The sequence below is a fragment of the Apium graveolens genome, chromosome 2, assembly GCF_009905375.1.
Source record: "Apium graveolens cultivar Ventura chromosome 2, ASM990537v1, whole genome shotgun sequence".
NCBI classification, from domain to species: Eukaryota; Viridiplantae; Streptophyta; class Magnoliopsida; order Apiales; family Apiaceae; genus Apium; species Apium graveolens.
In genome coordinates, this window is record NC_133648.1 from 5,236,506 (window position 1) to 5,254,903 (window position 18,398).

At 35.3% G+C, this 18,398-nt stretch overlaps 3 protein-coding genes across 3 annotated transcripts; 1 reads left to right on the forward strand and 2 right to left on the reverse strand.

The window, feature by feature from the left end:
- Positions 1-1,590: 1,590 nt before the first annotated feature.
- Positions 1,591-5,450, reverse strand: LOC141706774 (uncharacterized). The gene is made up of 7 exons (XM_074509602.1): positions 5,172-5,450; positions 4,909-5,082; positions 4,713-4,825; positions 4,454-4,589; positions 3,874-4,148; positions 2,812-3,677; positions 1,591-2,637 (listed from the first exon to the last, which is right to left on the reverse strand). The coding sequence occupies exons 1-7, from the start codon at positions 5,228-5,230 to the stop codon at positions 1,741-1,743; spliced, it is 2,520 nt and encodes an 839-aa protein (XP_074365703.1). The 5' UTR covers positions 5,231-5,450; the 3' UTR covers positions 1,591-1,740.
- Positions 5,451-9,419: 3,969 nt separating this feature from the next.
- On the reverse strand, positions 9,420-12,401 carry LOC141706775 (putative disease resistance RPP13-like protein 3). The gene has a single exon (XM_074509603.1). The coding sequence runs from the start codon at positions 12,149-12,151 to the stop codon at positions 9,566-9,568; it is 2,586 nt and encodes an 861-aa protein (XP_074365704.1). The 5' UTR covers positions 12,152-12,401; the 3' UTR covers positions 9,420-9,565.
- A 1,248-nt stretch (positions 12,402-13,649) lies between these two features.
- On the forward strand, positions 13,650-14,686 carry LOC141706777 (uncharacterized). The gene is made up of 3 exons (XM_074509604.1): positions 13,650-14,034; positions 14,157-14,360; positions 14,460-14,686. The coding sequence occupies exons 1-3, from the start codon at positions 13,702-13,704 to the stop codon at positions 14,511-14,513; spliced, it is 591 nt and encodes a 196-aa protein (XP_074365705.1). The 5' UTR covers positions 13,650-13,701; the 3' UTR covers positions 14,514-14,686.
- The last annotated feature ends 3,712 nt before the right edge of the window (positions 14,687-18,398 follow it).

The following is an 18,398-nucleotide window of genomic DNA, read 5'->3' on the forward strand; positions in this document are numbered from 1 at the left end:
AGGTTCGACAAGAAATAAGTGTCATGTCCGAGTTTCCGACAAAGGTACCGTGACCTAAACACAAGAGTCGGAGTAACATAGATCAACCCTGTTCGGGGATCTAATAGTCAAGCATGAGGTTGGATGTCATATTTGTGTCCAAAGTTTAGATCATGGTATTTTGAGTAGAAAAATTCATGTTGCGGTATGCTTGTTATGATGTTAAAAACCATAACAAACTTTTTTTGGTTAAAATAAATATGCCTGCAGGAAAAGCTTGATTAGCCAAGCCAAATGTAGTTTGATAGCCAACATGAGCAGGAGAAAGGCCAATATAAGACTATGGCGCTCTGATGTTGGTCAACTTCTTCGAATTGGCCTACAAGACGAGGCATGGTCGAGGGTAATGTTTCATTAGAAAAGGACTTCCAATTATGTTGTTGTGATCCTTTCGAATTATATCTTTAAGCCCACAGTCACGAATGAGTAATCTGTAGGTTGAACGATTATGTAGAGAGCAGTTTATCGTCTCAGCATATGCCCAACTTTATCAATTTTGCGACTGCATCTACTTGAACATTGATAAGATGAGCAGGTCTAGCAGGTAACAATGAACAACAAGTTCATCAATTATTGATTTTTTTTCAGTGGCTTATATATTGAAATTATTTTAGGCACAATGAGTTGTCAAACGATGTTCGTGAAGCAGTGTCAAGTTTAATATATGCTGCTTCAAGATGTGGTGATGTTCCGGAGCTTCATAGTTTGAGAAATATGTTTAAAAAGTATTTCAGCCAGGAATTTGAAAGGACTTGTGTTGAATTGCGACCTGGAAACAATGTCTATCCTCAAATAAAGGAATATTTGAGCAGAAAACTGGTTGTGCCAGATGGTTTAAAGCATCAATTGTTGAATGATATCGCAAAAGAAGAGCTCGTACCATCCCTGGGAACATCTAACAACAGTGGCCTGAACATAGTTCCAGAATCCCAAAGGGCGAGATATAATAAGATGAATACTTCAAGTACTCGCTATAGCTCATCAGGTGCCCATTCAGCACAGAATGAGGCTACTACTCAACATACAAAAATATTAAGTGCTACATTAAGAAATGATTTGGATTCTGAAGAAATTTCAGTTACCAAAAGCCATGGTTTGCAGAACTCATCGGAAATTGCAGCTGAGACTCAAAAGAGAGTAAAAGATCTGAAGCCTTGCTTGAGCCATGTCCACCCAAAGCTTCCTGACTATGATGACTTAGTTGTGAAATTCACGGATATAAAGAAAAAATCTTTGCAGAACTATTCGAACAAAAGCATGATCGAAAGGTTGATGGGAAGACAATATTAGCATAGTTGTATTCCATCAGAGTATTACTGCATCATAAACTGCCTTAGTCTGAGCAGCGTTTTCTGTTCGCATGAAAATTTTGTCCTATGACTGTTGGTTTTAGTTATTTCCCTGAAATTTAGGACTATTATCAGTTTAATGAAGACTTCTTACACTTTTTTTAGGTATTTTCTGCTCTCGTAAAGATTAAAAAAAATTAGATGCCGATATCTGATGAGAGTAATTACATAATTCGATGTTTTAACTCAGCAGTGCAGTGTCGACATTTAACAGCTTTTTCAGATTAGCAAAAAGTTCTCAAAGGGGATTACAACAAAGCTTATAATAAAATCAGTTATGTGCATAAGAAATTGAATATTTGGCTCATGAAACAAATTAACTGTATGCATGCATAAAATTCAAAGGCTAGTTTCAACTTGTCAAACCAAACAATAAAAGCTTTCTAAACCCTTTTGCAGCTTTAAGAGAATCTTCAGAATTATCCCATTTCTTTCTTGAAGAAAGTGGCTCTACTCTCAAATGGATCTCTGGTGGTGGGGTTGACATTTCGGTCACTGAAAATTCTGACGCACCTGGAATCGATCTCTGTTCATGTGGATTTATAGTTGTTTCATGAACATGAGGTGCCTTTGATGTTACCTTATTGTCACCTTTCATATGATTTGATTTCTCAGACTGGCTATTAATTGGCACATTGAAGTTTCGAGTTCTTGAAATGCCAGTGTCTCCATTCTCATCATAAGAATTGCCTGGTAGAGTTCTGCTAATACACTTCTTGGCAGAGTTATCAGGTTTCCTAACACTATTAGATGCTTGAGTTCCATGCAAAATGCTGAAGTGTTTTGGCAATGATGTCATGCTATCCTTCTTTCCAGGGGTTTTAGATGCAGAATAAGGTAAACTATTTGATGCATTCTGGCCTTTCTTTTTTTCTGGAATCTTTGTGACAATACTTAATTTTTTATTTCCAACTATAGATGTCTTTTCAGATGAAAAAATCTCAGTGTCTCTTCCTTTTGTGCTTTTTCTTGGATGCTCGCTAGAAGGGAGTTTGTGAGTTATTCGTGAAGCAGCCAGACGATCTATGGTGGAACTCCTAAAGATTGGCTTAGGCGATTTATTAATACTGGACGGGGAAACCTGGACTACTACCTTCTCTTTCTTCATTGGTTCAGTGCCTGTTTTCTTTCTCTCTTGTAAAATCCCCTTTGCTGACATAGAAGTAATACCTTTGGTTGAACTTCTTTCAGCAATTTTCTTTTGACGCTGAGTCACTATTTCTTCGATTTTCTTTCTTTTTTCTTCTTCCTGTGAAAATTATACAAAAAAGAGCAATTCAAAAAGATACCATTGAATAACATAATATAATTTGTGTAGGTATTCAAAAATGTCGTAAACTTTTTGATGCTTAAGAAAGAAACAATTTTTTTGTACTAATTTGAATGTGACGTGAAAAAGCACAAACCAAGTGCAGCTAAATACCTGCTCCAGCTTGCTCTTATGGACAATGGTCCTGCTTTCAACAGGGTTATTCCTTCTTGTTATAATCTCAGACATGCTCTTCCTAAGGGAAGAGGCTGATGCTTTAGATTTTATCTCTCTATTTGTGAAATTTCTTTCACGAGCTCCAGTGGCAATTCTTATGGCTTGCTTACCATGAGATGCTAGATTAGCACCAACAGACTCCTTATCACCAGGCCGTTTGGTTGTAATATATTTTTTCTGTATAGACCGACGATCCATAACATTTGACCCCGAAGCTGCTTCCTTCATTATAAGATTCTGAAAGATATCCCAGTTATTGTTGCTTTTTCCCCTTTCAGAAACTTTGACAACAACATTGCCAACATCCTGAGCTGAAATATCATTTGACACAGATACATTGTTATCATTCTTGTTTCCTTCCATTCTGTTAAGACAATTGCTTGATCTATTGTGTGTCTTCAATGATCTGGCAGCTTCCTCCACTTTTTTGTCAAGGGAATTTACATTCATGAATGCATCCTTTTCGGATGAAATTAAAGAATTCCCATACTCGCCTGAACCACATCCAGAACTGGAATCAGTGGTTACAGAGTTACCCTCTTGTTCTGCAGCCCTTGATGCTTTACCATGTAAAGATCCCACTGTTGTCCTCAAATAATATTCTTGATTTTGGTCCCTATAAAGACCCGAGCTAACGTCTTCAATGTTCTGGGGCCACGACGTATGTTCTGCATAATATCTAGAAGCCTGAATACCAGGGTACTGATGCCCAGGATATGGAGACATATTAGGATATACAGGACCCTGAAAATTGTGCATGTACTGAAGAGGTTGATCTGTCCATGGTATTTGCAACTTTGCATCTGTTGAAGGTATCCGTTTTTTATTATATCATACATGTTTTTGTGAAAACCAGAATGCTAATCATAAACAAATTTCGATAAATGTTTGTGTCATCAACAGATCTTTGGCAATTTAATTTAGACATTGTCACCACTTTAGTTATTTTAGCAGTCACATGGTGTGATCAGGTTCTAGAAATATAAATTTAAACCTCACCTTGTTTATTGTCTAAAGTAAGATGACCTGTACTTGATTCTGATGCTGATACATCAATAGATTCAGTTGGTTTCTTTGTAGAGAGCCTACCATTCTGGACAGTAATCATGAATTCTGGGCTAGATTCATTATCTTTAGTGGCGAGCAACATTCCAGATGTTCCCGTGTAAGACGTTTCTGAATGAGAAAATGCCTGCATTGTTGCTAGCTCATCCCTCCAAAAGCCATCACCATTCTTTTTATTGCATAAATCCTTGAAATTTAAACATGCTACCCTAAGAGGAAAAAAGTAGAAGTAGTAATCATATTTCCGAAGACAAGAAATTAGAAGTGACCTTTGGACTAATCTTGTAGTTTACATAGGCCTGTGTGTGTTTTATGTGAGGACCTAATTCATCTTAAATCATAACAATTCTGTAACCTGGACTGTAAAAGCTATATCTCTTTGCAAATTGAGAAGTAATACAAGTCAAATAATAAGTGATGACAGAATTCTAACTCACATGAACAATTTAATTTAGGTGAACAAGTTGTACCTGAAAATTCATAATCAAATAACTACAACACTGGTAATTGCTACCTTAAACGCGAAGCTCCAAAAGCATCAGCAAAATAGATAAGGTCGTCGATATGATCCATCTCAAATCCTGCTACTAATGCTCGTGCATAAGCCATTGCCTCTTCTTTCTGGAGTCCAGATTTTCTGGAGTGCATATCTGAAGATTCCAGATATGGTGATCATGTTTCTTGGCGTATCAAACAATTATACGATTAAGAGTGTTACACGATTGTTGTATTTATTTAATGTAATTTACTTCTCAACAAGAGTAAGGACATACATTCTGCATATGTAGATCCATTTGATTTAGCAGAACTTTTAATCTGATCAAGCTCTTGCTCTAATGTAACGAATCTCTCAAGAACTTCAGGCGTGCCAACAAATTTCACAAACCTGATCCAAAAAGAGGAAGTGAATATAAATGTAAAAGATCTTAACACTGATGCATCTGTTAAAGAGATGAGGATAATTGTCACCTTTCTAAAGTTGCTTTGGTAAACCAAGGAGAAATTTGGGAAGGTTGAAGAGTGATGGAGTAACCACCTCTGGAAATCTGATGTTTGGCAGAGTTGAGATGAGAAACAAATGGTTCCAGCAATCCAGAAGCTAGTTTTTCGCTTGCATTGCCACCGAAAATGACCAGATCACACCTAATGCAGTCAATAAGAAAACTGTAAATCAGAGTACAGAACTGGATTTGAGCATGCAATATAAAGCTGTAGGTGCATGGACCGCTAACCTGGTTCTGGTAGGCGTAAGCTGAAAGAGAGCATAATCAAGACGAGTTCTCGAGTTCATAACTAAAGACAAACAAAAAAATTAGCAATGGTCTACTGCAGAACCAGAACAACTACTATTTTCATTTCTTCTACCAGAAGATCCAGATGTAGTATATAATAAGTAGATGCCGACACTGTCAAATACTATGCTTTAGCATAGTACACAATTTAAATGTCAGTTGAACCATCAGTATCAATCACTGTAAATGTAATGGTCCGGACTAGAATTCGGACCATTAGCTTACTTGATCTCGTTCCCTATTGCATTTCTACCTTAAGTTATCTCAGTTATACAAGTGCACTGAACCACCAGCCTGCAGTTAATTTTTCTTACACCTGAATTTAATTTTTCTTGGGTCACGTGGGAGCCATGAAGTTGGATAAATGTAGCAGATGCACCTCTGAACTAATGTAGGAGACACACACCCACCGCCATTACTGATTAAGGTACCGGTTTGTTCACAATTAGCTTTCTTATTTTTAGGTAATTTCAAAAATCGCCTTTATCAGAATGATCAAATGATCGCTTTGAATCAAATTTGTAATGAGTGACCTATTTGAGTTTTTTGTATCATCAACCCAATTAACATAGCAGACTGCGTAATAACTTAAGTATGCTTTCAGTTACTAATCCAACCAGACAACTTCTGATTCACAAAGTTTAACATATTTAATACCTTGGTCCTCCATGCATAGCAAGTAGCAACTACCAGGCCGTTGTACCCACCCCAGATTTCGTCTTGTGCACTGATTATAGGCGTGGATAAATGGTTTTGTAGAGAATTGAAAATGAATAACAAATAAATGTAAAATCAAACCAAGCCTACCTGTTAAATTTTTCAAGCAGGAAGTCCGTTCCGTTCCTACCTTGAGAAAAAAGTTTTAAGAAAAATGTTAAATTTCCGAGTTTCTGGCTGAGGCCCGCCTTCTATTAGGGTGATCGTCATTAGCATACTTGTGATATTTGGCAAGTATGTTCAATATTATTGGTTCTTGGGTATCGAAAGAAAAATCTTAAAAAACATGTTAAATTTATTAAATTCTAGTGTTTCACCCTTACCCTCTAGTAGCGTGATCGTCAATTATCATACTTGTGGTATTTAGAAAGAATGTTAAATATTATTATTTTGCATGTAGGGAGTTCGAAAGAAAAATTTTAAGAATCGTGTTAAATTTCTAAAATTTTGACTAATTAAGGCCACGCTCACCCTTTTAATAGTGTGATCATCGTCATCATATTTGTGGTATTTGTAAACCATGTTAATTATTTTTAATTCTCAGGGATATCGAAAGAAAAATCTCAAGAAGCATGAAATTTTTGAATTTTTTGCTAAGCCCTGACTCCGCTTTTGGCAGTGTGACCGTCGCAATCATGCTTCTGTTATTTGGCACGCATATAAACTGTGAAATATTATAATCTTGTTAAAATATTTTAAGAAGCATGTTAAAATTTTAATATTATCTTGTCTCAGCCTTAAGTAGTGTCATCAGTCCTGCTTGTTGTATTTGGCAATGTTGAATTACCGGTTTACTTATAACGAGACGGTGCTCCAAAGTCCGAGATGGATACAAATTTTTGACTGCTACTTAGTATCGGCAATAGGTGTATCGGTAATAGGCCTGAAAAAGTATATAAAAATATCCAATTTAGATATTTGTGCCCTGTCAAAATAAGGAACCATGCCAAAAAAGAGGATTTTATTGAGTATCGAGGAGTCAAGGAATTTAGGCCAAAATATCAAATAAAAGTGGATCGGTTCTTTTTCATTCCCGAGCAAGTTTAAGTTTGTGGAACCAAGTCAAGCATTGATTTTATTTAAATTATTTGGTGCGGATTACTCTCCATGAAATAGGCTTCAAAAGTTGAGAGGACAGATAAATCGGATATTAAAGATTCTGTCACTTGCATGTACATCGGAATACTTGTTTTAAATTAAATACATATATTTTAAAATTATATTACTATCAGTTGATTGGATGTTGACCCTAATTATCACTTTTGTATAAAAAAATGGTCTAAGATATCAATTCTGAAAATTATGACCCAAAATATCACTTCAAGACGTTACATCACATATTGTTTGAAAAGCAACCTAAAACGCTACATGATGTAGCGTTTTGTATTCTTTTTTAAGATTTCAACCCACACGCTACATTATATAGCGCCAGCGTGACTTTCATTTTTTTCGTTTAATATTTAGTAGACAAAACGCTACATGATAGTAGTGTTTTGGCTCTAAAATACTACATCATATAGGGTTTTGCCCCCAAAACAGTATTTCATCTAGCGTTTTATACAGATTATTATTTTTAAAATAATTTTTTTCTAATCCAAATAAAAAATTGTTAAATCCTAAATTGATAAAAAAATATTTTAAATTATTTATAAAACCCAAAAAGGGATTGATAAATCTTAAGATATTAAAAATTATTAAATTAAGTTATAGCCTTAAATTTTAAAATTAATTAATTTAAAATTTACATTTTTGGTCATAAACCCTAGATTAAATTAGGATTTAGGCTCTAGAGTTTAGGGTCATTGATCAATCCTAAAATGTTAAAAATTGTTAAATTAAAGTAAATTATTAAATTTAAAAATATTAATTTAAAAATAATTATTAAAAATGTAACATTAAATAGTGTTTTTGGTCCCAAAACAACACACAAATAAAACTTAGAAGATAGGAAAAAACCAACGCCGTAACGCTAAGTAGCGTGGGGGTGCATTTCAAAAAATAGAATGGGGCTTAATGCTACTTTACGTAGCATTTTCTCATATTTCTAAAAAACATAATGATACCCGTCTTAAAGAGACATTTTGAGTCATAATTTTAAAAAATGAAAATACACATGATACCTGTTTTAAAGAGACATTTTAAATCATAATTTTTAAAAATGATATTTTGGACATTTTTTTAGTAAAATAGTGACATTCAGGTCCACTTCACCTAAACCCGTTGATTTAACTAATTGGCTAAATTGGCTCCATCTCCGACTTCCAATTCTTCGAGATTACAGAACATCTCCAACCTTAAAATTTGAAGACTTTGAAACGAATTATAAGTTACTATCTTATAATTTTAAGATAGTAAAATTATAGATCCCCTGTACACATCAACCATCTCAAGAGCAGTGAGATTCGAAAAATTTCCCGGCATCGGATCTTCTGTGAACTTACTATCAGGGACGGAACTAGAAACCGGTGGTTGGTGGTTGGGGTGGCGAATTTTTTTTTCGGTGTAACTATTTTTTTTTTAATTTATTATATATTTAATAAATTAATAAATATTATTTTTAATAACTTTAATGTACATAATATATTTAAATTCATGTATCTAAATTCATACATATTATAAACATCATTTATTTTAGTACTAAATTTATAAAATTTATATATTTTTGAGGGGGCGAAATTGAAAATAATTTTTTTTACTATTTAATATATTAATATTTAATTTTTTTTCATAAATTTTAATATTAATTTTAATATACCATTATGTTTCCCCTGTACACATCAACCAACTCAAGAGCAGTGAGATTCGACAAATTTCCCAGAGTAGGCATCGATCTTCTGTGAACTTACTATAGCAAAGACGTAAATCCGTTACTGAATCTGGTTGAAAACATAGTTCCGATGGATCGTTTAGAGTTCTCAGTAACTCGACGCTCCTGAGACGATTGCAAGTCGAGAGTGGTTTGATTGTAGGAATTTAAAAAAAATCGAAGTACAGGCTGAATGTTTGGAGACTTGTTAAATTAGCTATTGACTCTAACGTGTAACCATCTCCTTTTTCTTTCCCGGAATCAAGCATCAGAATGGCTCTCCAGTTTCAAGAATGTCCTCCTCTTAAATGTGTTTCCCTTATGTGTTCATCTTATTAACTGCTTTCCGACTAGTCTTCTTTGAAGCAAATCTCTACATCTCCAATCTTGTGCTGTTACGGTATTAGGCTGTCCGTGCATAATTGTAAAAATTGTTGAGTAACCAGCTCATCTAAAACCTTAAAGTGTTAGAGGAAGACCCCAATAGGATCATTGAGTAACCAGCTCATCTAAAACCTTAAGATACCTTAAGGTGTTAGAGAAAGGACTCAATAGAATCATTGAGTAATCTTAAGGTGTTAGAGAAATGACTCAATAGGATCATTGAGAGGAAGGCCATAATAGGATCATATATTTAACAAAAATACGGTATATATGCAAAAAAAAAACTAAATCGTAGAGTCTCATTTGTCTAGATCAATACTTGTACAACTATTAAAATAGAAACATAAATCTAGAACAAGATTGAGAACTGCAAATCTTTCCAATTCTGAACAAATTAATAACTAACAAAAAAACACACGAGCAGAATTTAAAAAGTGATGTTACGGAACCCAAAGCATTCTAGTTGTACAGGAATCTTCTTCAATTTTTCACATTGAACTGCTTTAAATTGTTTGAGAGAAGGGAAAGCTCCGTCCCTGACTTCCAATTGTTCCAGATTGTAGAACCTGTATAATCTTAAAATTTGAAGGCTTGGAAACGCATTTCGGCTGCATACCATTTTTTCTCCCCTGTACACTTTATCCAGCTTAAGAGCGGTGAGATTCTCCAGACTTCCAAGAGTGGGCATGGGGTCTTCTGCAAACCCGCTATCACTTAGACTTAAATACGTGACTGAATCGGGCAGAAAACATAGTTCCGATGGATCTTTTAGAATGCCTATTAAGTTGACGTTCTTGAGACATTTGCAAGACGAGAGTGGTTTCGTTCTTGGAGTAACAGCAGAAATAAAAAAAATCATTAATCTTTGGAGACGCGTTAAATTAGCAATGGACTCCAACGTGTAACCATCTCCTTTTTCTTCTGCTTCTTCTTCTATCTTTAGTGCATGGAGCTTGGTGATATTAACAGTATCAATTTTGATCCATTCTTTATACCGTATACAACCAAGATTATGTATCTTTGTTTGGTGTTTACCTAAATTCAAACTCCCACTAATTCGGATACCCAGATCCCTCAACTCATGCAGCTCACATATCTTTGTAGGAACTGAGTAGCGTCTACCTGGCGCACCCTGCAAAGTCTGTAGATTTTTCAACTTGCCTATACTTGGTGGAATTTGTATAGGTTTTGTAGAATACTTCTCACCGCCCACTAAGCCCAAGTACTTTAAGAGAACTAATTCTCCTATTTCTTCTGGTATTATCTCTGAGTGTACACTTCTCATATCTAGGAATTTGATATTTTTGAATCTGGTGCATACCAACTTCATTTCTTTTAATTCAACTTTACCAGCAAAATGCCCTACTAGGGCCAATGAACGCAAATATGCAGCATCATATCTACGCTCAAGTAATTTCAAGTACTCACCTAAACCATTGTAAATGACATGACGCGGTTGTCCTTCCAACATATGGATGGGATCTGGATGGTGTTTACCTGAGTCGAAAACTACCATGAACTTGTGTTCCTTAGCTTTATTTATGGCAAGATCCCGTACAAGATCATGGACCCGACAACTTGAAACATGTCCATTGTATTGCAAAAATTCAACCTGAATCAAATTCCTGTTAATTAGCTCATTCAAATAATCTTCAGCCAAATCCTCCATGACTAGCCCTTCACCTGCCTCAGCTTCGGATATGAATTCCTCTTCAATCCATAGATGCTTCAACTCGCATGAGTCAATCACACGGTCTTCCGGGTACCTTGCAAGGTAGAGAAAACAGTCTCTCATCTGGGGAGACAAGTCATTGTAACTCAAGCTCAGTATTTCTTCAATCTGGAAAGAGCCACCTTCCTTCAATTTTCTCCACATATGATCCTTCACCTTTGACCAATAATCATAGCTCTTGTTGTGCAATAATAGGCCACTCAATATCACAATTGCAAGTGGTAAACCTCGACATTTATCAACCATCTCCCTTCCTAATTTCTTTAAATTTGGGGTTGTTGGTTCCGCTCTCTTACAGAACAATTTCCAGCTCTCATCTTCTGTTAGAAAACGGAGTTGATGGACATAACATTTGTCATCTACCATCTCTGCAACTTTTTGGTTTCTTGTAGTTATGATGATTCTACTACCGTTCTTTTGGTTTGGAAATGCAATTTTAATCTGGTCCCAAGCCTTTGCATCCCATATATCATCAATCAAGGCTAGATAGCAGCCTCGATCTTGAAGTAACTTTGGCAGGTACTGCAGCAAATCATGCTCATCCATGGTTGACAAAATTTGTTCATGCTCCGGTCCCATAAAAGACTTTACTATTCTCTTAAGAACATCTTTAATGTTGTACTCGTTGGACACACAGACCTTAGCTCGAGTAACAAAATTCCTCAACTCGCTAGAGTTGTACAACTTGGTGGCAAGTGAAGTCTTGCCCAAGCCCCCCATTCCGTGAATTGAAATGACTTTGAGGGAGAGATCCTCGCTATCAAGTTCAGCCTTCAGAGTCTTAAAATCATCCTCGAAACCAACCACATCCACTTGGTTATCAATGGCGGTTGTTCTTAATAATGTTCTCTGTTTCTGCTGCACGTTTGGAGTGGCTAAGATGTTGTCAATACGGTACTCAGTTCGCCTATTCTTGATGACAACAATCCTTTTTTGGAGTGACTCAATCTCCTTGCCAATATCATAAAGCATAACTTCTTTATTGCACACGCAAACACAGGCCCGAACACGATCCAAGATACCTTGTTTTGGAGCTGCATGCTCTTGTTGGTGTGCATTGAAATTGCTCAGGATAGTTACCGCATCTCTGACATCCTTCACCCAGTTGCTGATTTGCTCCTCCTCCAGCCTAGATTCTGCAGATCTGACGGAAGATTGGAGGTAGCGCAGTTCATCTTTGAGCCATCTTACATTATCTTTCACTTCTAGTAGAATGTTAACTTCTTGTGCAATAAATTCACCAAGCTTTTCGATTGCAAAAGATACGATTGCATCAACCATTTTTCTCAGGAACAACAAGAAAAATACTAATCTGAATAAATATTAGCAAAAAAAAAAAATGTACTAAACTGTTTATGTGACTGGGGAAGGCTGGTCTGCTGCAGATTCTTTGACATGTATGGTTTGTTAGGCCAAATGTAAACTCTATATAGCAGAAACATATGGTTCAGAGATTATTTAAAAAATCTGATCGAACTGGATCTGAATGAATTATTGAGTTAATAATTAGAGTAGAGATTTGACTTTTCTTATTTGATGCCGCATATGGTGTCCCTGTAACATGCTTTCAGTTTTTGGTTTCCACAACCACTGTGGATATGCTGACTAATAGTATAATTTTTTTTTTTGACAAATATGACTTTATACCCTTACAAATAAGTACTTAATCCGTGCCCGAATGGATAGATAACCGGGCCTTTGTAAAATCAGTATGTTCTGCCTGGGTATCCTTTTGATGGATTGGCTCTCATGTCCATGTTTGTCATTGGCACCTGTGCAAGGTAGCTTTGGGCTTATATACAAATAATTGTTTTATTTGCGAGTATTAGGTTAAGGCCCTGTGAGTATTAGTTTTACCTGGATTGGTCATACCAAACAGAACATCAGAAATTGCAGTCCCACCTTCTTGACCAGGATAACCAGCCCATATAATAGCAGAAATTCGAGAATCTGCCTTGGCAAAATCAATATCAACTGGTCCAACGGACATCAAGACTAAGATAGTAGGGCCTTTAGAAGCCAATGAAACTCTAGAAATGAGCTCTTGTTGATGTCCAGGTAATTATAAACTAGCTCTGTCTCTGGCCTCTGCTTCAACCGATTGATCAAGTCCCATTACTAGAACTGTTGCATCTGCTCGTCGAGCAGCTTCCTAATCCACTTCACCTAGACCCATTGATTTTAGCATCTTAACTATAATTGATCGGCTAAATTGGACATGTAGCACAATATGTAAAATTTGTTGAATTTCGATAGCTATATTGATTAGCTATATTTTAAAAATAGCATGTTATTAAAATTTTATATTGTTATGAATAGAATATATTACTCCAATGTGGTAATAAATGATTCAATTTTTTTTACAAATTTCTTACATGTTTGCGGTGGTTCAACAAATATAGCCAATATCAAGAGGATTGACTATATTTATTATTTATAAAGAAGGGGAATGTATTATTGGAGATGATTTTTTTTACATAATCTCTATATTTTTTATTTATACTATATATTAATGATTTTTAGCCATGGGTTTTAGGTGGTCGGAGAAGCTATTAGTTTTAAAAAAAACATACTCCCTCCGTTCCTCCCAATTGTTATCGTTTCTGGGAGAGTGTCCGACACGCATTTTAAGATGAATAGAAAATATAGTTTTATAATTTTTTTAAAAAATTTTATTTTTCTGAATAAAAGTAGAATGTTTAAACTTTTATTCAGAAAAATAAAATTTTAAGAAAAGTTAAAGAACTATATTTTTCTTCGTCTTAAAATAGTGTCGGACACTATCCCATAAACATTGGGGTATTTTGATTATATAGAGTGGATTGAATGTGATGGACAAAGACCACGACAAGGCAATTTCGATGACGATGGAGGAGGGGGAGTACTCAGAATATTCTTCAGATGATGATGATGATATGGATGAATCTGATGATAATAATGAGGAGGTTGAGTCGGATGAGGAAGTCATTCGTGATCGCGTTGAAGTTGATCGTGGTTATACATACATGGTGGAGGATGGCCTCACCGTTACCAGACCCAAGGTTGCCGTCAAAACTTACTTCAAGAGGAGGAGATGTTATCCTCTCCAGCACCAGCTCTATAGCTATGAGTTCCCTCTCTCCACTTTCGCCAAATTTGCTCTCCATCGATATAATCATATCGAGGTACGTTTGAATTCCTGTTATTTGATTACGATCAATATATTGTTTGTTTCAAGTATGATACAAAATATGAATTAATGTGCATTTCTGATTTAAATGTTCCCGTAAATATTGTGTGTTTGCAGGGTACAAAGTATGAATATGTTGGTTTGGTCAAGGCCTATAGCCGTGCACTTGCTGGTTTTCGTTTCTGGATCCGTTTAAAAGCCTGCTTGCCTGGTCAGGAACATGCCATTAACTTTCAAGCTATCCTAACTCGGGGACTTCCCGATAGAATAACTGATGTTGTTTTTGTAAATGTTGAGTTTGTTTACCCTCTCCCCACCCCGGTACGTACTCATTCTCTTCCATTCTCATTTTCAGTTTAATTCATACCCTCCTGCCTACTTAGCCTCCTGCCTAATACTAATAATTTGAATTTTTTGCAGGTGATGCCTGTCAACTTGCTCGCTCAACATGTCTCTGCTGCTCTTCTCTCGTAGAGGCCGCCTTTTTGGAGCCGATTATTCTTAATAAGCAACTAAACCCTGATGATATATTTATCTGAGAAGACTGTGCAATTCATGTTCTCTTGTTATTTAAAACTCTATTTATCTTGCTGTTATATGTGTGCTAAATCTTTGGGATTTGATATAATTATCACCTCTTTTGGTTACTTTGCTTGAATCCATGATGTTCATATTTATTTCTTTGAATTTCTACTTCATTTTTAATTTCATTGCACATTTTTTTTAGAAAAAAAAGATTATTGCTAGATTAATTTTGTGATAATATGTTTTCTTTGGATTTATATGTTGGTTGCTCCATTGGTAGTTGTTGTGGCTTGATTACATGATATGCTAGCTTAGCATCAACAGACTCAATTGGCTTATCACCATCTATTTTCACTCTATGATGCGTAAGCAAATTCTGGACAGAACAACAAAGGTTGTTGTTTTAACTGTTGATTTTGTGTACACTCGTCAATCTCTCAATGATCTCTTCTTTTTACTTTTACTTGTAACTTATCTAGTGTGGTGTCTGAGACCAAAACCATGTCTGTCCTTTTGTGAATATCATCTGATTTGTCAATATTTATAGCCATGAAAGATTCATCACCAAGTGCACTGCTTCTGTTCTTTACACTATTTATGTTGATTTTAGAATGCACAAGATCTTTTACAAAAGATGCAGCAATACCCACCATGTTTTAAAATTTCGTGGAACTTCATTTTAGAAGCAAATGACACTTTTACACCAGGCCTTTTGCTAATAAGATATTTTTTCTGCATAGACCAAGGATCCATAAGATTAGACCCCGAAGCTGCTTCTTCCATTACAAGATTCTGAAAGATTCCCTTTAGTAACTTTTATGAAAACATTGCCAATATCCCGAGCTGAAACGTTTTCCGATACATATACTTTATTATCATTCTTGTTTCCTTCTATCATGTTAAGACAATGACTCGATAGAATGAGTCTCTCCAATGATCCGGTAGCTTCCTCCACTTTCCTTAAAAGGGATTTACGGTTATGAATTCATCCTTATCGGATGATTTTTCTGTTTTTTAATAATGGTGGAATGAAATATTAACAATTAGATAGAGATCATATTATAATTGCCTTACTTTATTGATTAAATTTAGTAATCATTATTTTTTTTGGTAATGTTCTGCGAGCTGAATGTTGTGTTCTGCACTATGTATTGCCTTATGTTCTGCATCATTTTTCTTTCAAAAGAAATATTATGCATTACTCGAGGATGATAATAATCATTAGTTGGAGAATAAAAACTGGAAAAAGAAGAAAACGAGGGGATATAGATGCCTCATGTTCGTAAGAGATGGAGTATAACTTCTTGCAAATTCATTTGTTAGCGCATCTTAGGAGAGGGTATTGTAGGTTGTTTGTTACATCATACATAACTTCAAAAAATAACGGATGTTAGTTAGGTGAATTTGTATATATAGTTTACTCGTATAATCCATATTATTTGTATATATCACCATAGTTTTCAAATTGTTTCTCTCATATAGTTATTATTATGTTTATATTTCATCAAATCATTTGTATTTGGCAATGTTGAATAAGGAGTCTACTTAAAATCTTAATGCTCTGATGTCACGTTAAGTAATCAATTCTTCTAAAACCTTAAGGTGTAAGAAGAACGTCTCAACCGGATCTAATAGCTCCCCCTTGGTTTTATTTAAGTTTGCGGAACCAAGTCAAGCATTGATTTTGTTTAAATTATTTGGTCCTGATTACTCTCCTTGAAATAGACTTAAAAAGTTGAGGGGACAGGTAAATCCGATATTAAAGAAACACTCTGTCATACTTGTTTTAAATTATTCAGATGTTGAATCTGATGATAATGAGAAATATGCAGATGATGATGATGATAATATTGTGGATGAATCTGATGATAATGAGAAAGAGGAGGTAGAGTCGGATGAAGAAGTAGTTCGTGATCGCGTTGAAGTGGATCGTGGGTATACATACGTGGTGGAGGATGGCTTCACCGTTCCAGACCCAAGGTTGCCACCAAGACTTTCTTCAGAAGGAGGAGGTGTTATCCCCTTCAACATGAACTATATAACTAAGAGCTTCCTCTCTCCACTTTTGCCAAATTTGCCCTTGATCGTTATAATCATATCGAGGTACGTATATCGTTCACATGTAAAATCTCGATAGATGAATATTAGATAAAGAGTAACCTCGTATGATAAAAAACAATTAGCCTCTCGATGTAATAAAGATAGTGTATTTTAAATTTTAATAATTGAATAAGATTTTCCGGTCTAACTAACTCTATATGTTGTGAGTTTGTACTTTGCAGGGTACAAAGTATGAATATGTTGGTTTGGTCAAGGCGTACAACCGTGCTCTGGCTGGTTTTCGTTTCTGGATCCGTTTTAAAGCATGCTTGTCTGATCAAGATCAGTAATTCATGTTCTTGTTTACCAAAATTCCATATATCTTGTTGTTATTTAGATGCCTAATCTTTGGGATTCGAAAAATTATCTCCTTTTTTGGTTACTTTGCTAGAATCTCACGTTGTTCAATTTTGTCTTCGAATTTTACTTTTTTGTGAGGGGGATGTTCTTTGTTAAAGTCACTGAAGACAACAAAACAGAGTTTATATTGTTCAGATACTAGGGTTTGTTGGCTAATTAACATCCTCCATCTCTTTCGTGTTTCTCTTACTATGTTTGCTCCACTGGTGGTTCTTGTGGCTTGCTTACCATGAGACGTTAACTTAGCATCAACACTCAACAGCCCCAGTTGGCATATCACCAGTGTGGTTTTGAACGGATTTAGTACATTATTTTTATAATCCATGTCAGGATTCCAAGGTATCGTAGCATAGTGGTGTAACTTATCTGGTATGGTGTTATCAGCTGTGTAGGTTCTGCAATATATATGGATAATACATGAGTTAGCTTTAAGACCAAGAATGTATCCGTCTTTCTATAAATGCCATTTGAGATTTTAATATGTTAAACAATGAAAGAGTCATCAGTACTTCAGCAAGTGTATTGCATCAGTTTATTTATGCCGTTTCTTTTACTTTCAGACCTGCTATGATCCCTACATTTTGCCAGACCAGGAATTCTTTATGCTTACGAATCCTTGTCGGATGAAATTGATTAAAGTAGTGCCCCTCTACGTCTTTTCCTAGATACTGATATAATGTACATTTTGAATGACAACGGGGTTGAAGTTCCCGTGATTTTTTATATGAATTTTGCAAGTTAGAGAAATCCTTCTCCCGTACTCATATGCAATTTGGGAAGGCGAGAGGACAATCAGTCAGATTCAATAATTATAACTTATAAGCGATATCTCTGCGTTCTGTTAGTCGCTAAACACGCGCTAATAATACACGCAAGTATACGCGTTCGCAAGTAATATATAATCTTTTCTAGTTCGTTCCCACAGAGACTGTTTTGGTTAACTAATTAATTCACACACGTAAGCAACAATGTATGGTTATTATTCAATGCTAAGACGATAACAAATTGAGGTTGTTTATAACTAAGAATTAAACTAACAATTATAACTAAGAGAATAAGATTGACTAAATTAATATATATGACAACATGAGATTCTAACTTTATTAAATACTTCATTCAATAGTCTTATTGTTCTCAACCTTAACATGCAATGGTGATGACACTAATCAGACAATACGAAACTGATAAACGCCAACTTTCGTTGCACGGATACCATACTACCAGACATCCACAAAAAAGATAGAAGCTGAATAGACACCAATTATATTGAGACCCTATATGTCTATAGAATTTGACAACATAACGTTTAAGCACAAGTTATCTACCTTGATTACATAGGGCAAGTAAAATGGTTAAAATTACCTACGAATCATG

Coding starts and splice junctions, on each gene's coding strand:
- LOC141706777 (XM_074509604.1), top strand. CDS start 13,702: ATGGACAAAGACCACGACAAGGCAATTTCGATGACGATGGAGGAGGGG. Junction 14,035..14,156: donor ATCGATATAATCATATCGAG/GTACGTTTGAAT, acceptor GTGTGTTTGCAG/GGTACAAAGTATGAATATGT. Junction 14,361..14,459: donor TTTACCCTCTCCCCACCCCG/GTACGTACTCAT, acceptor AATTTTTTGCAG/GTGATGCCTGTCAACTTGCT.
- LOC141706775 (XM_074509603.1), bottom strand. CDS start 12,151: ATGGTTGATGCAATCGTATCTTTTGCAATCGAAAAGCTTGGTGAATTT.
- LOC141706774 (XM_074509602.1), bottom strand. CDS start 5,230: ATGAACTCGAGAACTCGTCTTGATTATGCTCTCTTTCAGCTTACGCCT. Junction 5,083..5,171: donor CTTACGCCTACCAGAACCAG/GTTAGCGGTCCA, acceptor TGACTGCATTAG/GTGTGATCTGGTCATTTTCG. Junction 2,638..2,811: donor ATAAGAGCAAGCTGGAGCAG/GTATTTAGCTGC, acceptor TAATTTTCACAG/GAAGAAGAAAAAAGAAAGAA.